The sequence below is a fragment of the Oncorhynchus masou genome, chromosome 17, assembly GCF_036934945.1.
Source record: "Oncorhynchus masou masou isolate Uvic2021 chromosome 17, UVic_Omas_1.1, whole genome shotgun sequence".
Lineage (NCBI taxonomy): Eukaryota > Metazoa > Chordata > Actinopteri > Salmoniformes > Salmonidae > Oncorhynchus > Oncorhynchus masou.
Window position 1 is genome coordinate 3,283,036 of NC_088228.1, and position 15,846 is coordinate 3,298,881.

The window sequence follows — 15,846 nt, forward strand, 5'->3', positions numbered from 1 at the left end:
GAGCTCCTGAGCAGGCATGTGGACAGATAAGACAACCAGGACTGGAGCTCCTGAGCAGGCATGTGGACAGATAAGACAACCAGGACAGGAGCTCCTGAGCAGGCATGTGGACAGATAAGACAACCAGGACTGGAGCTCCTGAGCAGGCATGTGGACAGATAAGACAACCAGGACTGGAGCTCCTGAGCAGGCATGTGGACAGATAAGACAACCAGGACTGGAGCTCCTGAGCAGGCATGTGGACAGATAAGACAACCAGGACTGGAGCTCCTGAGCAGGCACGTGGACAGATAAGACAACCAGGACTGGAGCTCCTGAGCAGGCATGTGGACAGATAAGACAACCAGGACAGGAGCTCCTGAGCAGGCATGTGGACAGATAAGACAACCAGGACTGGAGCTCCTGAGCAGGCATGTGGACAGATAAGACAACCAGGACAGGAGCTCCTGAGCAGGCATGTGGACAGATAAGACAACCAGGACTGGAGCTCCTGAGCAGGCATGTGGACAGATAAGACAACCAGGACTGGAGCTCCTGAGCAGGCATGTGGACAGATAAGACAACCAGGACTGGAGCTCCTGAGCAGGCATGTGGACAGATAAGACAACCAGGACAGGAGCTCCTGAGCAGGCATGTGGACAGATAAGACAACCAGGACTGGAGCTCCTGAGCAGGCATGTGGACAGATAAGACAACCAGGACAGGAGCTCCTGAGCAGGCATGTGGACAGATAAGACAACCAGGACTGGAGCTCCTAAGCAGGCATGTGGACAGATAAGACAACCAGGACTGGAGCTCCTGAGCAGGCACGTGGACAGATAAGACAACCAGGACAGGAGCTCCTGAGCAGGCATGTGGACAGATAAGACAACCAGGACAGGAGCTCCTGAGCAGGCATGTGGACAGATAAGACAACCAGGACTGGAGCTCCTGAGCAGGCACGTGGACAGATAAGACAACCAGGACAGGAGCTCCTGAGCAGGCATGTGGACAGATAAGACAACCAGGACTGGAGCTCCTGAGCAGGCACGTGGACAGATAAGACAACCAGGACAGGAGCTCCTGAGCAGGCATGTGGACAGATAAGACAACCAGGACAGGAGCTCCTGAGCAGGCACGTGGACAGATAAGACAACCAGGACAGGAGCTCCTGAGCAGGCATGTGGACAGATAAGACAACCAGGACAGGAGCTCCTGAGCAGGCATGTGGACAGATAAGACAACCAGGACTGGAGCTCCTAAGCAGGCATGTGAACAGATAAGACAACCAGGACTGGAGCTCCTAAGCAGGCATGTGGACAGATAAGACAACCAGGACAGGAGCTCTTGCCTTTTAGTCCTCCTATGAATTACTTTTACATTTATTTTGCGTCTCATGAGTGAGTGTGTCGTTGCAGAAAAATAGGCCTGGAAATGTTGAAATAGATAAATGGGTAGTTCCCCTGCCTCTGTCCTCTTCCCCAGCCTCTAGACTAAACTACCTGGGGTTCAGCCTCTACCTCGAGCCAGTCATCTCACCTCTGAGTGTGCGGTCTCCTCCCCTGCCTCTGTCCTCTTCCCCAGCCTCCAGACTAAACTACCCGGGGTTCAGCCTCTATCTCTAGCCAGTCATCTCACCTCTGAGTGTGTGGTCTCCTCCCCTGCCTCTGTCCTCTTCCCCAGCCTCCAGACTAAACTACCTGGGGTTCAGCCTCTATCTCTAGCCAGTCATCTCACCTCTGAGTGTGCTGTCTCCTCCCCTGCCTCTGTCCTCTTCCCCAGCCTCCAGACTAAACTACCTGGGGTTCAGGCTCTATCTCTAGCCAGTCATCTCACCTCTGAGTGTGCTGTCTCCTCCCCTGCCTCTGTCCTCTTCCCCAGCCTCCAGACTAAACTACCTGGGGTTCAGCCTCTATCTCGAGCCAGTCATCTCACCTCTGAGTGTGCTGTCTCCTCCCCTGCCTCTGTCCTCTTCCCCAGCCTCCAGTGCATAAGGATCCAGCGTAGCTTCATATAGAAGATGATGGTGTTGTGTCTGAACAACCGGACCTCCTGCTGCAGTAGGGTTCTTTCCTGGACCCAGGGAGCCTCGTGGGCCTGCAGGCCAGTAAGATCCAGACCCCCCCTGGGCCTCACACCCTGCGGATCCAGCCGCCTCCGCTCCTCATCCTGGTGGGAGATAGGGAGGGAGTGGAGGTTGGGAGGGAGGGAAGGGGTGATAAGAGGAAGAGAGGAGGAGGGGTGGTGGTGATATGTGGGGTAGGGAGATAGGGAGGGGAACATTTTGTTATTCTCCAGTATTTCCTCATTGCTGTGGGTAGGGAGGTGGAAAGGGGGGGGTTAAGGTCAGGAGTTTTCCCCACATGACCCCTAGTTGAAAACGACTGTATATCTAGGTCCCAGAGTTTTTCAACGGTCCTGGAGGATTCCATGACCATGTGACCTAACCAGGAAAAACTCTGAGCCCTGAAGAAAGGCTTTAACCAGGCCCCAGAGCCCTGAAGAAAGGCTTTAACCAGGCCCCAGAGCCCTGAAGAAAGGCTTTAACCAGGCCCCAGAGCCCTGAAGAAAGGCTTTAACCAGGCCCCAGAGCCCTGAAGAAAGGCTTTAACCAGGCCCCAGAGCCCTGAAGTATGTAGCCTATATTTATTAATTACAGTATGTACACTCCCATACATATTCATTAATTACAGTATGTACACTCCCCTACATATTTATTAATTACAGTATGTACACTCCCATATGTGTGTTCTGTGTTCTAATGGCCTCTCTCTCCCCCTGCCCTCCTCTCTCTCCCCCTGCCCTCCTCTCTCTCCCCCCTGCCCTCCTCTCTCTCCCCCCTGCCACCCTCCTCTCTCTCTCCCCCTGCCCTCCTCTCTCTCCCCCTGCCCTCCTCTCTCTCTCCCCCTGCCACCCTCCTCTCTCTCTCTCCCCTGCCCACCTCTCTCTCTCTCCCCCCCTGCCCACCTCTCTCTCTCTCTCCCTGCCCACCTCTCTCTCTCTCTCTCTCTCTCTCTCTCTCTCTCTCTCTCTCTCTCTCTCTCTCTCCCTCCTCTCTCTGCCCTCCTCTCTCCCCTCCCTCCTCTCCCCCTCTCTCTCTCTCTCTCTCTCTCTCTCTCTCTCTCTCCTCTCCCCCTGCCTTCTCTCTCTCTCGCCTCTCTCCCTGCCCTCCTCTCTCTCTCTCTCTCTCTCTCTCCCCTGCCATCTCTCTCTCTCTCTCCCTGCCCTCCCCTCTCTCTCTCTCTCTCTCTCCCTCCATCCTCTCTCCTCCCTGCCCTCCTCTCTCTCTCTCCTCCCCTGCCCTCCTCTCTCTCTCCCCCCTGCCCTCCTCTCTCTCTCTCTCTCCCCCCTGCCCTCCTCTCTCTCTCCCCCCGCCTCCTCTCTCTCTCTCTCTCCCCTGCCCTCCTCTCTCTCCCCCCCCCCTCCTCTCTCTCTCTCTCCCTGCCCTCCTCTCTCTCTCTCCCCCTGCCCACCTCTCTCTCTCTCCCCCCTGCCCTCCTCTCTCTCCCTGCCCTCCTCTCTCTCTCCCCCTGCCCACCTCTCTCTCTCTCTTTCCCTGCCCACCTCTCTCTCTCTCTCCCCCTGCCCTCCTCTCTCCTCCCTCCCCCTGCTCTCTCTCTCCCCCTGCCCTCCTCTCTCCCCCCCCTGCCCACCTCCTCTCTCTCTCCCCCTGCCCACCTCTCTCTCTCCCCCTCTCCCCCTGCCCTCCTCTCTCTCTCTCCCTCCCACCTCTCTCTCCCCCTGCCCTCCTCCCTCTCCCCCGCCTCCTCTCTCTCTCTCTCCTCTCCTCCCTCTCTCTCTCTCTCCCCTGCCCTCCTCTCTCTCTCTCTCTCCCCTGCCCTCCTCTCTCCCCTCTCCCCCCTCCCTCCTCTCTCTCCCCCCCTGCCCTCCTCTCTCTCTCCTCCTCTCTCCTCCTCTCTCTCTCTCTCCCCTGCCCTCTCTCTCTCTCTCGCTCTCTCCCCCTGCCCTCCTCTCTCTCTCCCCCCTGCCCTCCTCTCGCTCTCTCTCCCCCTCCCCCTCTCTCTCTCTCTCTCTCCCCTGCCCTCCCTCCTCTCTCTCTCTCTCTCCCTGCCCTGCCCTCCTCTCTCTCTCTCTCTCTCTCTCTCCCCTGCCCTCCTCTCTCTCTCTCTCCCTCTCTCTCTCTCTCCTCTCTCTCCTCCCTCCTCTCTCTCTCTCTCCCCCTGCCCTCCCTCTCTCTCTCTCTCCCTCTCCCCCCTGCCATCCTCTCCTCTCTCTCTCCTCTCTCCCCTGCCTCTCTCTCTCTCTCTCCCCCTGCCCTCCTCTCCCCATGCCCTCTCTCTCTCCCCCTGCCCTCCTCTCTCTCTCTCCCCCTCCCTCCTCTCTCCCTGCCATCCCCCTCCCTCCTCTCTCTCCCCATGCCCTCTCCCTCCCTGCCCTCCTCTCTCTCTCTCTCTCTCTCTCCCCCTGCCCTCCTCTCTCTCTCCCCTGCCCCCCTCCTCTCTCTCTCTCCCCTCCCTCTCTCTCTCCCCCCTGCCCATCCTCTCTCTCTCTCCCCCCCTGCCCCTCTCCCTCTCTCTCTCCCCCTGCCCTCCTCTCTCTCTCTCTCCCCCGCCCTCCTCTCTCCCTCCCACCTCTCCCCCTGCCCCTCTCTCTCTCCCCCTGCCCACCTCCTCTCTCTCCCCCTGCCCACCTCTCTCTCTCTCCCCTGCCCACCTCTCTCTCTCCCTGCCCACCTCTCTCTCTCCCTGCCCACCTGCCTCTCCCCCTGCCCACCTCTCTCTCTCCCTGCCCACCTCTCTCTCTCTCTCCCCCTGCCCTCCTCTCTCTCTCTCCCCCTGCCCTCCTCTCTCTCCCTCCCACCTCTCTCTCTCCCTCCCCTGCCCTCCCCTCTCTCTCTCTCTCCCCCTGCCCTCCTCTCTCTCTCCCCTGCCCTCTCTCTCTCTCCCCCCTCCCTCCTCTCTCTCCCCCTGCCCTCTCTCTCTCTCTCTCCCCCCCATGCCCTCCTCTCTCTCTCTCCCCCTCCCCTCTCCCCTGCCATCCTCTCTCTCTCTCTCTCCCCCTGCCCTCCTCTCTCTCTCTCTCTCTCCCCCCATCCCTCCTCTCTCTCTCTCTCTCTCCCCATGCCCTCCTCTCTCTCTCCCCTGCCCTCCTCTCTCTCCCCCTGCCCTCCTCTCTCTCTCTCCCTGCCCACCTCTCTCTCTCTCTCCCCCTGCCCACCTCCTCTCTCTCTCCCCCTGCCCTCCTCTCTCTCCCCCCGCCCTCCTCTCTCTCTCTCCCCCCCCCACCTCTCTCTCTCTCTCCCTCCTCCCCCCCCCACCTCTCTCTCTCTCCCCCCTGCCCACCTCTCTCTCTCTCTCTCCCCTGCCCCTGCCCACTCTCTCTCCCCCTGCCCACCTCTCTCTCTCTCTCCCCCCCCACCTCCTCTCTCTCCCCCTGCCCTCTCTCCCCCCTGCCCACCTCTCTCTCTCCCCCCCCTGCCCACCTCCTCTCTCTCCCCCGCCCCCCCCCTGCCCTCCTCTCTCTCTCCCCTCCCACCTCCTCTCTCTCCCTCCCACCTCTCTCTCCCCCTGCCCTCCTCTCTCTCTCTCTCCCCCCGCCCTCCTCTCTCTCTCCCCTGCCCTCCTCTCTCCCCCCTGCCCTCCTCTCTCTCTCTCCCCCCCCCCTCTTCTCTCTCTCTCTCTCTCTCTCCCCCTGCCCTCTCTCTCTCTCTCTCTCTCTCCCTGCCCTTCTCTCTCTCTCCCCCTGCCCCCTCTCTCTCTCTCCCCCCCGCCCTCCTCTCTCTCTCTCTCCCCCCTGCCCTCCTCTCTCTCTCTCTCCCTGCCCTCCTCTCTCTCTCTCTGCCCTCCTCCTCTCTCTCTCTCCCCCTGCCCTCCTCTCTCTCTCTCCTGCCCTGCCCTCCTCTCTCTCTCTCCCCCTGCCCTCCTCTCTCTCTCTCCCCCTGCCCTCCTCTCTCTCTCCCCCTGCCCACCTCTCTCTCTCTCTCCCCTCTCCCCCTGCCCTTCCCTCTCTCTCTCTCCCCCTGCCCTCCTCTCTCTCTCTCTCTCTCTCTCTCCCCCTGCCCACCTCTCTCTCTCTCTCTTCCCCTGCCCACCTCTCTCTCTCCCCCTCCCCCTCCCCCCCTGCCCTCCTCTCTCTCTCTCTCTCCCCCTTCCCTAATCTCTCTCTCCCCCTGCCCACCTCTCTCTCTCCCCTGCCCACCTCTCTCTCTCTCCCCCCTGCACTCCTCTCTCTCCCCCCTGCCCTGCTCTCTCTCTCTCCCCCTGCCCTCCTCTCTCTCTCTCCCCCTGCCCTCCTCTCTCTCTCCCCCTGCCCTCCTCTCTCTCTCCCCCCCTGCCCACCTCCTCTCTCTCCCCCCCTGCCCTCCTCTCTCTCTCTCTCTCCCCCCTGCCCTCCTTTCTCTCTCTCTCTTTCCCCCTGCCCTCCTCTCTCTCTCTCTCTCCCCCCCTGCCCACCTCTCTCTCTCTCTCTCCCTGCCCTCCTCTCTCTCTCTCTCTCTCTCTCTCCCCTTCCCTCCTCTCTCTCTCCCCCTGCCCACCTCTCTCTCTCCCCCTGCCCACCTCTCTCTCTCTCCCCCCTGCACTCCTCTCTCTCTCTCCCCCTGCCCTCCTCTCTCTCTCTCTCTCTCTCCCCCCCCCCGCCTCCTCTCTCTCCACCCCCGCCCTCCTCTCTCCCCCCCTGCCCTCCTCTCTCTCTCCCCCTGCCCTCCTCTCTCTCTCTCTCTCTCTCTCTCTCCCCCTGCCCTCCTCTCTCTCCCCCTGCCCTCCTCTCTCTCTCTCCCCCTGCCCTCCTCTCTCTCTCTCCTCCCTGCCCTCCTCTCTCTCTCTCCTCTCCTGCCCTTCTCTCTCTCTCTCTCTCTCTCTCTCTCCCCCTGCCCCCTCCTCTCTCTCCCCCTGCCCTCCTCTCTCTCCACCGCCCTCCTCTCTCTCCCCCCCCCCCTCCTCTCTCTCTCTCTCTCCCCCCCGCCCTCCTCTCTCTCTCTCTCTCTCTCTCTCTCCCCCCTGCCCTCCTCTCTCTCTCTCCCCCGCCCTCCTCTCTCTCTCCCCGCCCTCCTCTCTCTCCCCCCCCGCCCTCCTCTCTCTCTCTCCCCTGCCCTCCTCTCTCCCCTACCCTCCTCTCTCTCTCCCCTGCCCTCCTCTCTCCCCCTTGCCTTCCTCTCACTCTCTCTCTCCCCCTTGCCCTCCTCTCTCTCTCCCCCCTGCCCTCCTCTCTCTCTCCCCCCCGCCCTCCTCTCTGTCTCTCTCTCAAATGTAAATCACACAGAGCAGTAATCCTACTATACCAAAGCTGTTTTTTCATTCATCCTCTCATTCATTCACTCTCTCCACCTCACAGATTATGTTAGAGGGGAAACTGAAATCCCACCTCCCAACTGTAACAATATATTTAGAAACCACGTCCCTGGTCAGAGTGTTTATCGTTACATAATAGTGTCCAATTTCTCTAGGCCAGTATAAGCCATCAGGTCCTCGATGACCTTTTCTGCTCTCGGTGGCTGAGCTAAAGCGTGTTTATCCAACAGAGAATACTGTGTTCTGATGGGACTGTGTTCTAATGGGACTGTGTTCTAATGGGACTGTGTTCTAATGGGACTGTGCTCTAATGGGACTGTGCTCTAATGGGACTGTGTTCTGTGTTCTAATGGGACTGTGTTCTAATGGGACTGTGTTCTAATGGGACTGTGTTCTGTGTTCTAATGGGACTGTGTTCTAATGGGACTGTGTACTAATGGGACCGTGGTCTGATGGGACTGTGTTCTAATGCGACTGTGTTCTAATGGGACTGTGTTCTAATGGGACTGTGTTCTGTGTACTAATGGGAATGTGTTCTAATGGGACTGTGTTCTAATGGGACTGTGTTCTAATGGGACTGTGTTCTAATGGGACAGTGTTCTAATGGGACAGTGTTCTAATAGGACTGTGTTCTAATGGGACTGTGTTCTAATGGGACTGTGTTCTAATGGGACTGTGTTCTGATGGGGCTGTGTTCTAATTTGACTGTGTTCTGATGGGGCTGTGTTCTAATAGGACTGTGTTCTAATGGGACTGTGTTCTAATGGGACTGTGTTCTGATGGGACTGTGTTCTAATGGGACTGTGTTCTAATGGGACTGTGTTCTAATGGGACTGTGTTCTGTGTTCTAATGGGACTGTGTTCTAATGGGACTGTGTACTAATGGGACTGTGGTCTGATGGGACTGTGGTCTGATGGGACTGTGTTCTAATGGGACTGTGTTCTAATGGGACTGTGTTCTAATGGGACTGTGTTCTGTGTACTAATGGGACTGTGTTCTAATGGGACTGTGTTCTAATGGGACTGTGTTCTAATGGGACTGTGTTCTAATGGGACAGTGTTCTAATGGGACAGTGTTCTAATGGGACTGTGTTCTAATGGGACTGTGTTCTAATGGGACTGTGTTCTGACGGGGCTGTGTTCTAATTTGACTGTGTTCTGATGGGGCTGTGTTCTAATAGGACTGTGTTCTAATGGGACTGTGTTCTAATGGGACTGTGTTCTAATGGGACTGTGTTCTAATGGGACTGTGTTCTGATGGGACTGTGTTCTGATGGGACTGTGTTCTGATGGGGCTGTGTTCTGATGGGACTGTGTTCTGATGGGGCTGTGTTCTAATGGCCTCTCTCTCTCCCCCTCCGTCCCTCCCTGCCCTCCTCTCTCTCTCCCCCTCCCTCCCTCCCTCCCTGCCCTCCTCTCTCTCTCCTCGTCAACATCTGATGCCGAGTCGACTAACTGCAGTCATGTGTCTATGGCGTTGGAGCATCTATCTGTTAAACAGTACACCATGGTACCGTGTGTATGTGCTTTTGTGTGTGTTATTGGAAGCTAAAGCACCTATCTGATGTACTGTAGCTACATGACACTATGCTGAGTCAGAGATAATATACTCTTGTGTGTGCAGATGAAAGCACAATATGTATAGAATGGTCACCATGTCACAGAATTTAGAGGGCATCACCTTGCTCCCCCGCATGTCCCCCCCCCCTTCTCAGTGCTTGAATTGTCACTAAAGACATCCTGGTTCGATTCCAGGCTGTGTCACAACCGGCCGTGATTGGGAGTCCCCATAGGGCGGCGCACAATTGGCCCAGCGTTGTCCTGGGTTTAGCCGGTGTAGGCCCGTCATTGTAAAATAAGAATGTGTTCTAAACTGACTTGCCAAGCTAAAAAAAGGTTTGATAAATAAATACAAAATATAAATATAAACTAACCTGTTCTGGTTAGAAGGGAATAAGAAGTCCACAGGATGTGTAGAGGTGGTGAATGGTATGAAGACATCATAATGTCTAGAGGTGGTGAATGGTATGAAGACAACAGAATGTCTAGAGGTGGTGAATGGTATGAAGACAACAGAATGTCTAGAGGTGGTGAATGGTATGAAGACATCATAATGTCTAGAGGTGGTGAATGGTATGAAGACATCATAATGTCTAGAGGTGGTGAATGGTATGAAGACAACAGAATGTCTAGAGGTGGTGAATGGTATGAAGACATCATAATGTCTAGAGGTGGTGAATGGTATGAAGACAACAGAATGTCTAGAGGTGGTGAATGGTATGAAGACATCATAATGTCTAGAGGTGGTGAATGGTATGAAGACAACAGAATGTCTAGAGGTGGTGAATGGTATGAAGACATCAGAATGTCTAGAGGTGGTGAATGGTATGAAGACATCATAATGTCTAGAGGTGGTGAATGGTATGAAGACATCATAATGTCTAGAGGTGGTGAATGGTATGAAGACAACAGAATGTCTAGAGGTGGTGAATGGTATGAAGACATCATAATGTCTAGAGGTGGTGAATGGTATGAAGACAACAGAATGTCTAGAGGTGGTGAATGGTATGAAGACAACATAATGTCTAGAGGTGGTGAATGGTATGAAGACAACAGAATGTCTAGAGGTGGTGAATGGTATGAAGACATCATAATGTGTAGAGGTGGTGAATGGTATGAAGACATCATAATGTCTAGAGGTGGTGAATGGTATGAAGACAACAGAATGTCTAGAGGTGGTGAATGGTATGAAGACAACAGAATGTCTAGAGGTGGTGAATGGTATGAGCTCTGGATAATAAAGTAGACAAGCTCAGGGCGAGGATCTACTTCCAGAGATACATCAGGGACTGTAACATACTCTGTGTTACGGAATCATGTCTTTCTCCGCATATACTGTCCCCGTCCATAGATCCAGCTGGGTTCTCAGTACATCGCACAGACAAGAATAAAGAACTCTCCGGGAAGAAGAAAGGCGGGGGGGGATGTTTCATGATTAACTATTCATTGTGTGATTGTGATAATGTACAGGAACTCAAGTCATTTTGTTCACCCAACCTAACCTCACAATCAAATGCCTACCGTATTACCTCCAAAGAGAATTCTCTTCGGTTATCGTCACAGCCGTTTTATATTCCCACTCAAGCTGATACCACGCCGGCTCTCAAGGAACTACACTGGACTTTGTGCAAACTGGAAACCACATCTCCTGAGGCTGCATTTATTGTAGCTGGATTTTAAGAAATCAATTTTGAGGAAAATGCTGTCGAAGTTCTATCAACACATTGCCTGTAGTACTCGAGCTTCAAAAACTCTTGACCATTGCTACAAGGCCCTCCCCCGCCCTCCCTTTGGCCAATCAGATCACAACTCCATTTTGCTTCTCCCTTCCTATAGGCAGAAACTATTCAACGCTGGTCTGACCAATCGGAATCCATGCTTCAAGATTGTTTTGAACACGAGGACTGGGATATGTTCCGGGTTGCTTCAGAATAACATTGGCCCTGGACACCATTTGTGAATTGATCGCCCCCAATCTAGCTTCAGAGTTTGTTCTGTTAGGTGACCTAAACTGGGATATGCTTAAGACCCCGGCAGTCCTACAATCTAAGCTAGATGCCCTCAATCTCACACAAATCATCAAGGAACCCACCAGGTACAGCCCTAAATCCGTTAACATGGGCACCCTCATAGACATTATTCTGACCAACTTGCCCTCCAAATACACCTCCGCTGTTTTCAATCAGGATCTCAGCGATCACTGCCTCATTGCCTGTATCCGCTATGGGTCCGCAGTCAAAAGACCACCCCTCATCACTGTTAAACGCTCCCTAAAACACTTCTGCGAGCAGGCCTTTCTAATCGACCTGGCCCAGGTATCCTGGAAGGATACTGACCTCATCCCGTCAGTTGAGGATGCCTGGTCATTCTTTAAAAGTAACTTCCTCACCATTTTAGATAAGCATGCTCCGTTCAAAAAATGCAGAACTAAGAACAGATACAGCCCTTGGTTCACTCCAGACCTGACTGCCCTCGACCAGCACAAAAACATCCTGTGGCGGACTGCAATAGCATCGAATAGTCCCCGCGATATGCAACTGTTCAGGGAAGTCAGGAACCAATACACGCAGTCAGTCAGGAAAGCTAAGGCCAGCTTCTTCAGGCATAAGTTTGCATCCTGTAGCTCCAACTCCAAAAAGTTCTGGGACACTGTGAAGTCCATGGAGAACAAGAGCACCTCCTTCCAGCTGCCCACTGCACTGAGGCTAGGTAACACGGTCACCACCGATAAATCCATGATAATCGAAAATTTCAATAAGCATTTCTCAACGGCTGGACATGCCTTCCTCCTGGCTACTCCAACCCCCTTTCACCCTCCCTCCCTCTCTCTTTATGAAAAAGCTGCAAAACCTAGACTTGTACAAATCAGCTGGGCTAGACAATCTGGATTTCAAAAGCTATCTGCCGCCATTGTTGCAACCCTTATTACTAATCTGTTCAACCTCTCTTTCGTATCGTCCGAGATCCCTAAAGATTGGAAAGCTGGCGCGGTCATCCCCCTCTTCACAGGGGGTGACACCCTAGACCCAAACTGTTACAGACCTATATCCATCCTGCCCTGCCTATCTAAAGTCTTCGAAAGCCAGGTTAATAAACAGATCACTGACAAATTTCGAATCCCACAGTACCTTCTCCGCTGTGCAATTCGGCTTCCGAGACGGTCACGGGTGCACCTCAGCCACGCTCAAGGTACTAAACGATATCATAACCGCCATCGATAAAAGACTGTGCAGCTGTCTTCATCGACCTGGCCAAGGCTTTCGACTCTGTCAATCACCGCATTCTTATCGGCAGACTCAATAGCCTTGGTTTTTCTAATGACTGCCTCACCTGGTTCACCAACTACTTTGCAGACAGAGTTCAGTGTGTCAAATCGGAGGGCATGTTGTCCGGACCTCTGGCAGTCTCTATGGGGGTGCCACAGGGTTCAATTCTCGGGCCGACTCTTTTCTCTGTATATATCAATGATGTCGCTCTTGCTGCGGGCGGTTCCCTGATCCACCTCTACGCAGACGACACCATTCTGTATACTTCTGGCCCTTCCTTGGACACTGTGCTAACTAACCTCCAAATGAGCTTCAATGCCATACAACACTCCTTCCGTGGCCTCCAATTGCTCTTAAACGCTAGTAAAACCAAATGTATGCTTTTCAACCGTTTGCTGCCCGCACCCACCCGCCCGACTAGCATCACCACCCTGGACGGTTCCGACCTAGAATATGTGGACAACTATAAATACCTAGGTGTCTGGCTCGACTGTAAACTCTCCTTCCAGACTCATATTAAACATCTCCAATCAAAAATCAAATTTTTCTATTCTCAACAAAGCCTCTTTCACTCACGCCACCAAACTTACCCTAGAAAAACTGACTATCCTACCAATCCTCGACTTCGGTGATGTCATCTACAAAATAGCATCCAACACTCTACTCAGCAAACTGGATGCAGTCTATCACAGTGCCATCTTTTTGTTACCAAATAACCTTATACCACCCACCACTGCGACCTGTATGCTCTAGTCGGCTGGCCCTCGCTACATATTCGTCGCCAGATCCACTGGCTCCAGGTCATCTATAAGTCTATGCTAGGTAAAGCTCTGCCTTATCTCAGTTCACTGGTCACGATGGCAACACCCACCCGTAGCACACGTTCCAGCAGGTATATCTCACTGATCATCCCCAAAGCCAACACCTAATTTGGCCGCCTTTCCATCCAGTTCTCTGCTGCCAGTGACTGGAACGTATTTGTAAAAAAAAAAAATCGCTGAAGTTGGAGACTTTTATTTACCTCACCAACTTTAAACATCTGAGCAGCTAACCGATCGCTGCAGCTGTAGATAGTCCATCTGAAAATAGCCCACCCAACCTATCTACCTCATCCACATACTGTTTTTATTTTATTTACTTTTCTGCTCTTTTGCACACCAGTATCTGGGGCGGCAGGGTAGCCTAGTGGTTAGAGCATTGGATTAGTAACCGGAAGGTTGCAAGTTCAAACCCCCCCAGCTGACAAGGAACAAATCTATCATTCTGAACAGGCAGTTAACCCACTGTTCCTAGGCTGTCATTGAAAATAAGAATTTGTTCTTAACTGACTTGCCTGGTTAAATAAAGGTAAAATAAACATGCACATCATCATTTATCACTCCAGTGTTAATCTGCTAAATTGTAACTATCTGCTCCTGTGGCCTATTTATTGCCTAACTCCTCATGCCTTTTGCACACACTGTATATAGACTTTCTTTTTTCTACTGTGTCATTGATTTGTTTATTGTGTTATTGGCTTGTTTATTGTTTACTCCATGTGTAACTCTGTGTTGTTGTCTGTGTCACACTGCTTTGCTTTATCTTGGCCAGGTCGCAGTTGCAAATGAGAACATGTTCTCAACTGGCCTACCTGGTTAAATAAAGGTGAAATACATTTAAAACAATTAAATAATCCCCCCCCCCACTCTCTCCTTTCTCCCACACAGCCAGAGGTGGTGAAATAAATTGAAATAAATTGACATATACACTGTCACAGTGAGTGAGTTCATCAGGAAGTTGGATGTTGTTCCCACTGACTATAATAACCTACCCAAACGTGGATAGTTGGCAGCATTTGAGCACAACTGAAAGTGCGAACCACCACATTTAACCACTGCAAGGTGACTGGGAATATGCTTGAATATAAACAGTGCAGTTATGCCCTCCATAAGGCAATCAAACAGGCAAAATGTCAGTACAGAGACAAAGTGAAGTCGTAATTCAACACGAGACATAAGTGGCAAAGACTCCAGACAATCACGGATTACAAAGGCAAACCAGCCCCGTCGAGGACACCAACGTCTTGCTCCCTGACAAGCTAAACACCTTCTTCGCCCGCTTTGAAGATAACACCAACGTGGACCGCTACCGAGGACTGAAGGGCTCTCGTTCTCCATGGCCGACGTGAGTAAAACATTTAAGCGTGCTAACCCTCACAAGGCTGCCGGCCTAGAAGGCATCCCTAGCCGCGTCCTCAGAGCAATGCACAGACCAGCTAACTGGAGTGATTACGGACATATTCAATCTCTCCCTACCGCAGTCTGCTGTCCCCATTTGCTTCAAGATGGACACCATTGTTCCTGTACCCAAGAAAACAAAGGTAACTGAACTAAATGACTATCGCCCTGCACTCACTTCTGTCATCATGAAGTGCTTTGAGAGGTTAGTTAAGAATTTTATCCACCTTACCTGACACCCTAGACCCACTCAATTTGCATATCGCCCCAATAGATCCATAGGCGATGGAATCAGCATCACACTGCCCTATCCCATCTGGAGAAGAGGAATACCTATGTAAGAATACTGTTCTTTGACTATAACAGCCTTCAACATAGTACCCTCCAAACTCATCATTAAGATCGGGGCCCTGGGTCTGAACACCACCCTGTGCAACTGGGTCCTGGACTTCCTGACGGAACACCCCCAGGTGGTGAAGGTTGGAAACACAGCCACTACGCTGATCCTCAACACAGGGGCCCCACAAGGGTGCGTGCTCAGCCCCCTCCTGTACTCTCAGCTCACCCATGACTGCGTGGCCACACCCTCCTCATCAAGGACATCAACCACCCGAGCCACAGCCTGTTCACTCCGCTATCATCCAGAAGGCGAGGTCAGTACAGGTGCATCAAAGCTGGGACCGAGAGACTAAAAAACAGCTTCTATCTCAAGGCCATCAAACTGTTAAATAGCCATCACTAGCACATTAGAGGCTACTGCCCTATGTACATAGATGTGGAATCACTGGTCACTTTAATAATGGAACACTAGTGGCTTTAATAATGTTTACATACTGTTTTACTCATCTCATATGTATATACTGTATTCTATTTTAGTAAATGCCACTCCGACATTGATCGTCCTAATATTTATATATTTATATATATATTTCTTAATTTAATTATTTTTCATTTGTGTGCATTGTTGTGAATTGTTAGATATTACAGCACTGTTGGATGAAGGAACACAAGCATTTCACTACACCTGCATTAAGATCTGATAAATATGTGAATGTGACCAAAACATTTTGATTTGATGAACACTCTAAATAGGTCAGGAGACAGACAGGGAGTCTAAAAATAATTATTTAGGCTATATTATTTCAAGGCTATAGCCTACAAAGAAATACAGTGTAAAGCATTGCCATTGCGACACAATAGGATGGTTGGGACATAAAGCGCTCAGCATTTAAACATAATTTTGTTGTATTATGTCTCCGGCCTCTAGGTCACCAGGGTGCTCGTTAGGGCGCACACCTGTCACCACCATTACCTTCGCATCATCTGACTCCCCGGGACTCCATCACTTCCCTGATAACCTTCCCTATATATGTCTCTCCCTTTGGTTCCTTCCCTATTTATGTCACAGTGTAGCCTGGTGGTTAGAGCATTGGACTAGTAACCGAAAGGTTGCAAGTTCAAATCCCTGAGCTGACAAGGTACAAAATCTGTCGTTCTGCCCCTGAACAGGCAGTTAACCCACTGTTCCTAGGCCGTCATTGAAAATAAGAATTTGTTCTTAACTGACTTGCCTAG

At 52.4% G+C, this 15,846-nt stretch overlaps 1 protein-coding gene across 1 annotated transcript in view; it reads right to left on the bottom strand.

Moving 5' to 3' along the window:
• Positions 1–15,846, bottom strand: part of LOC135558332 (microtubule cross-linking factor 1-like) — a 136,983-nt gene that overhangs the window by 34,731 nt on the left and 86,406 nt on the right. The window contains 1 exon segment of the mRNA XM_064992071.1: positions 1,915–2,148. Coding sequence (XP_064848143.1) covers positions 1,915–2,148 — 234 coding nt within the window.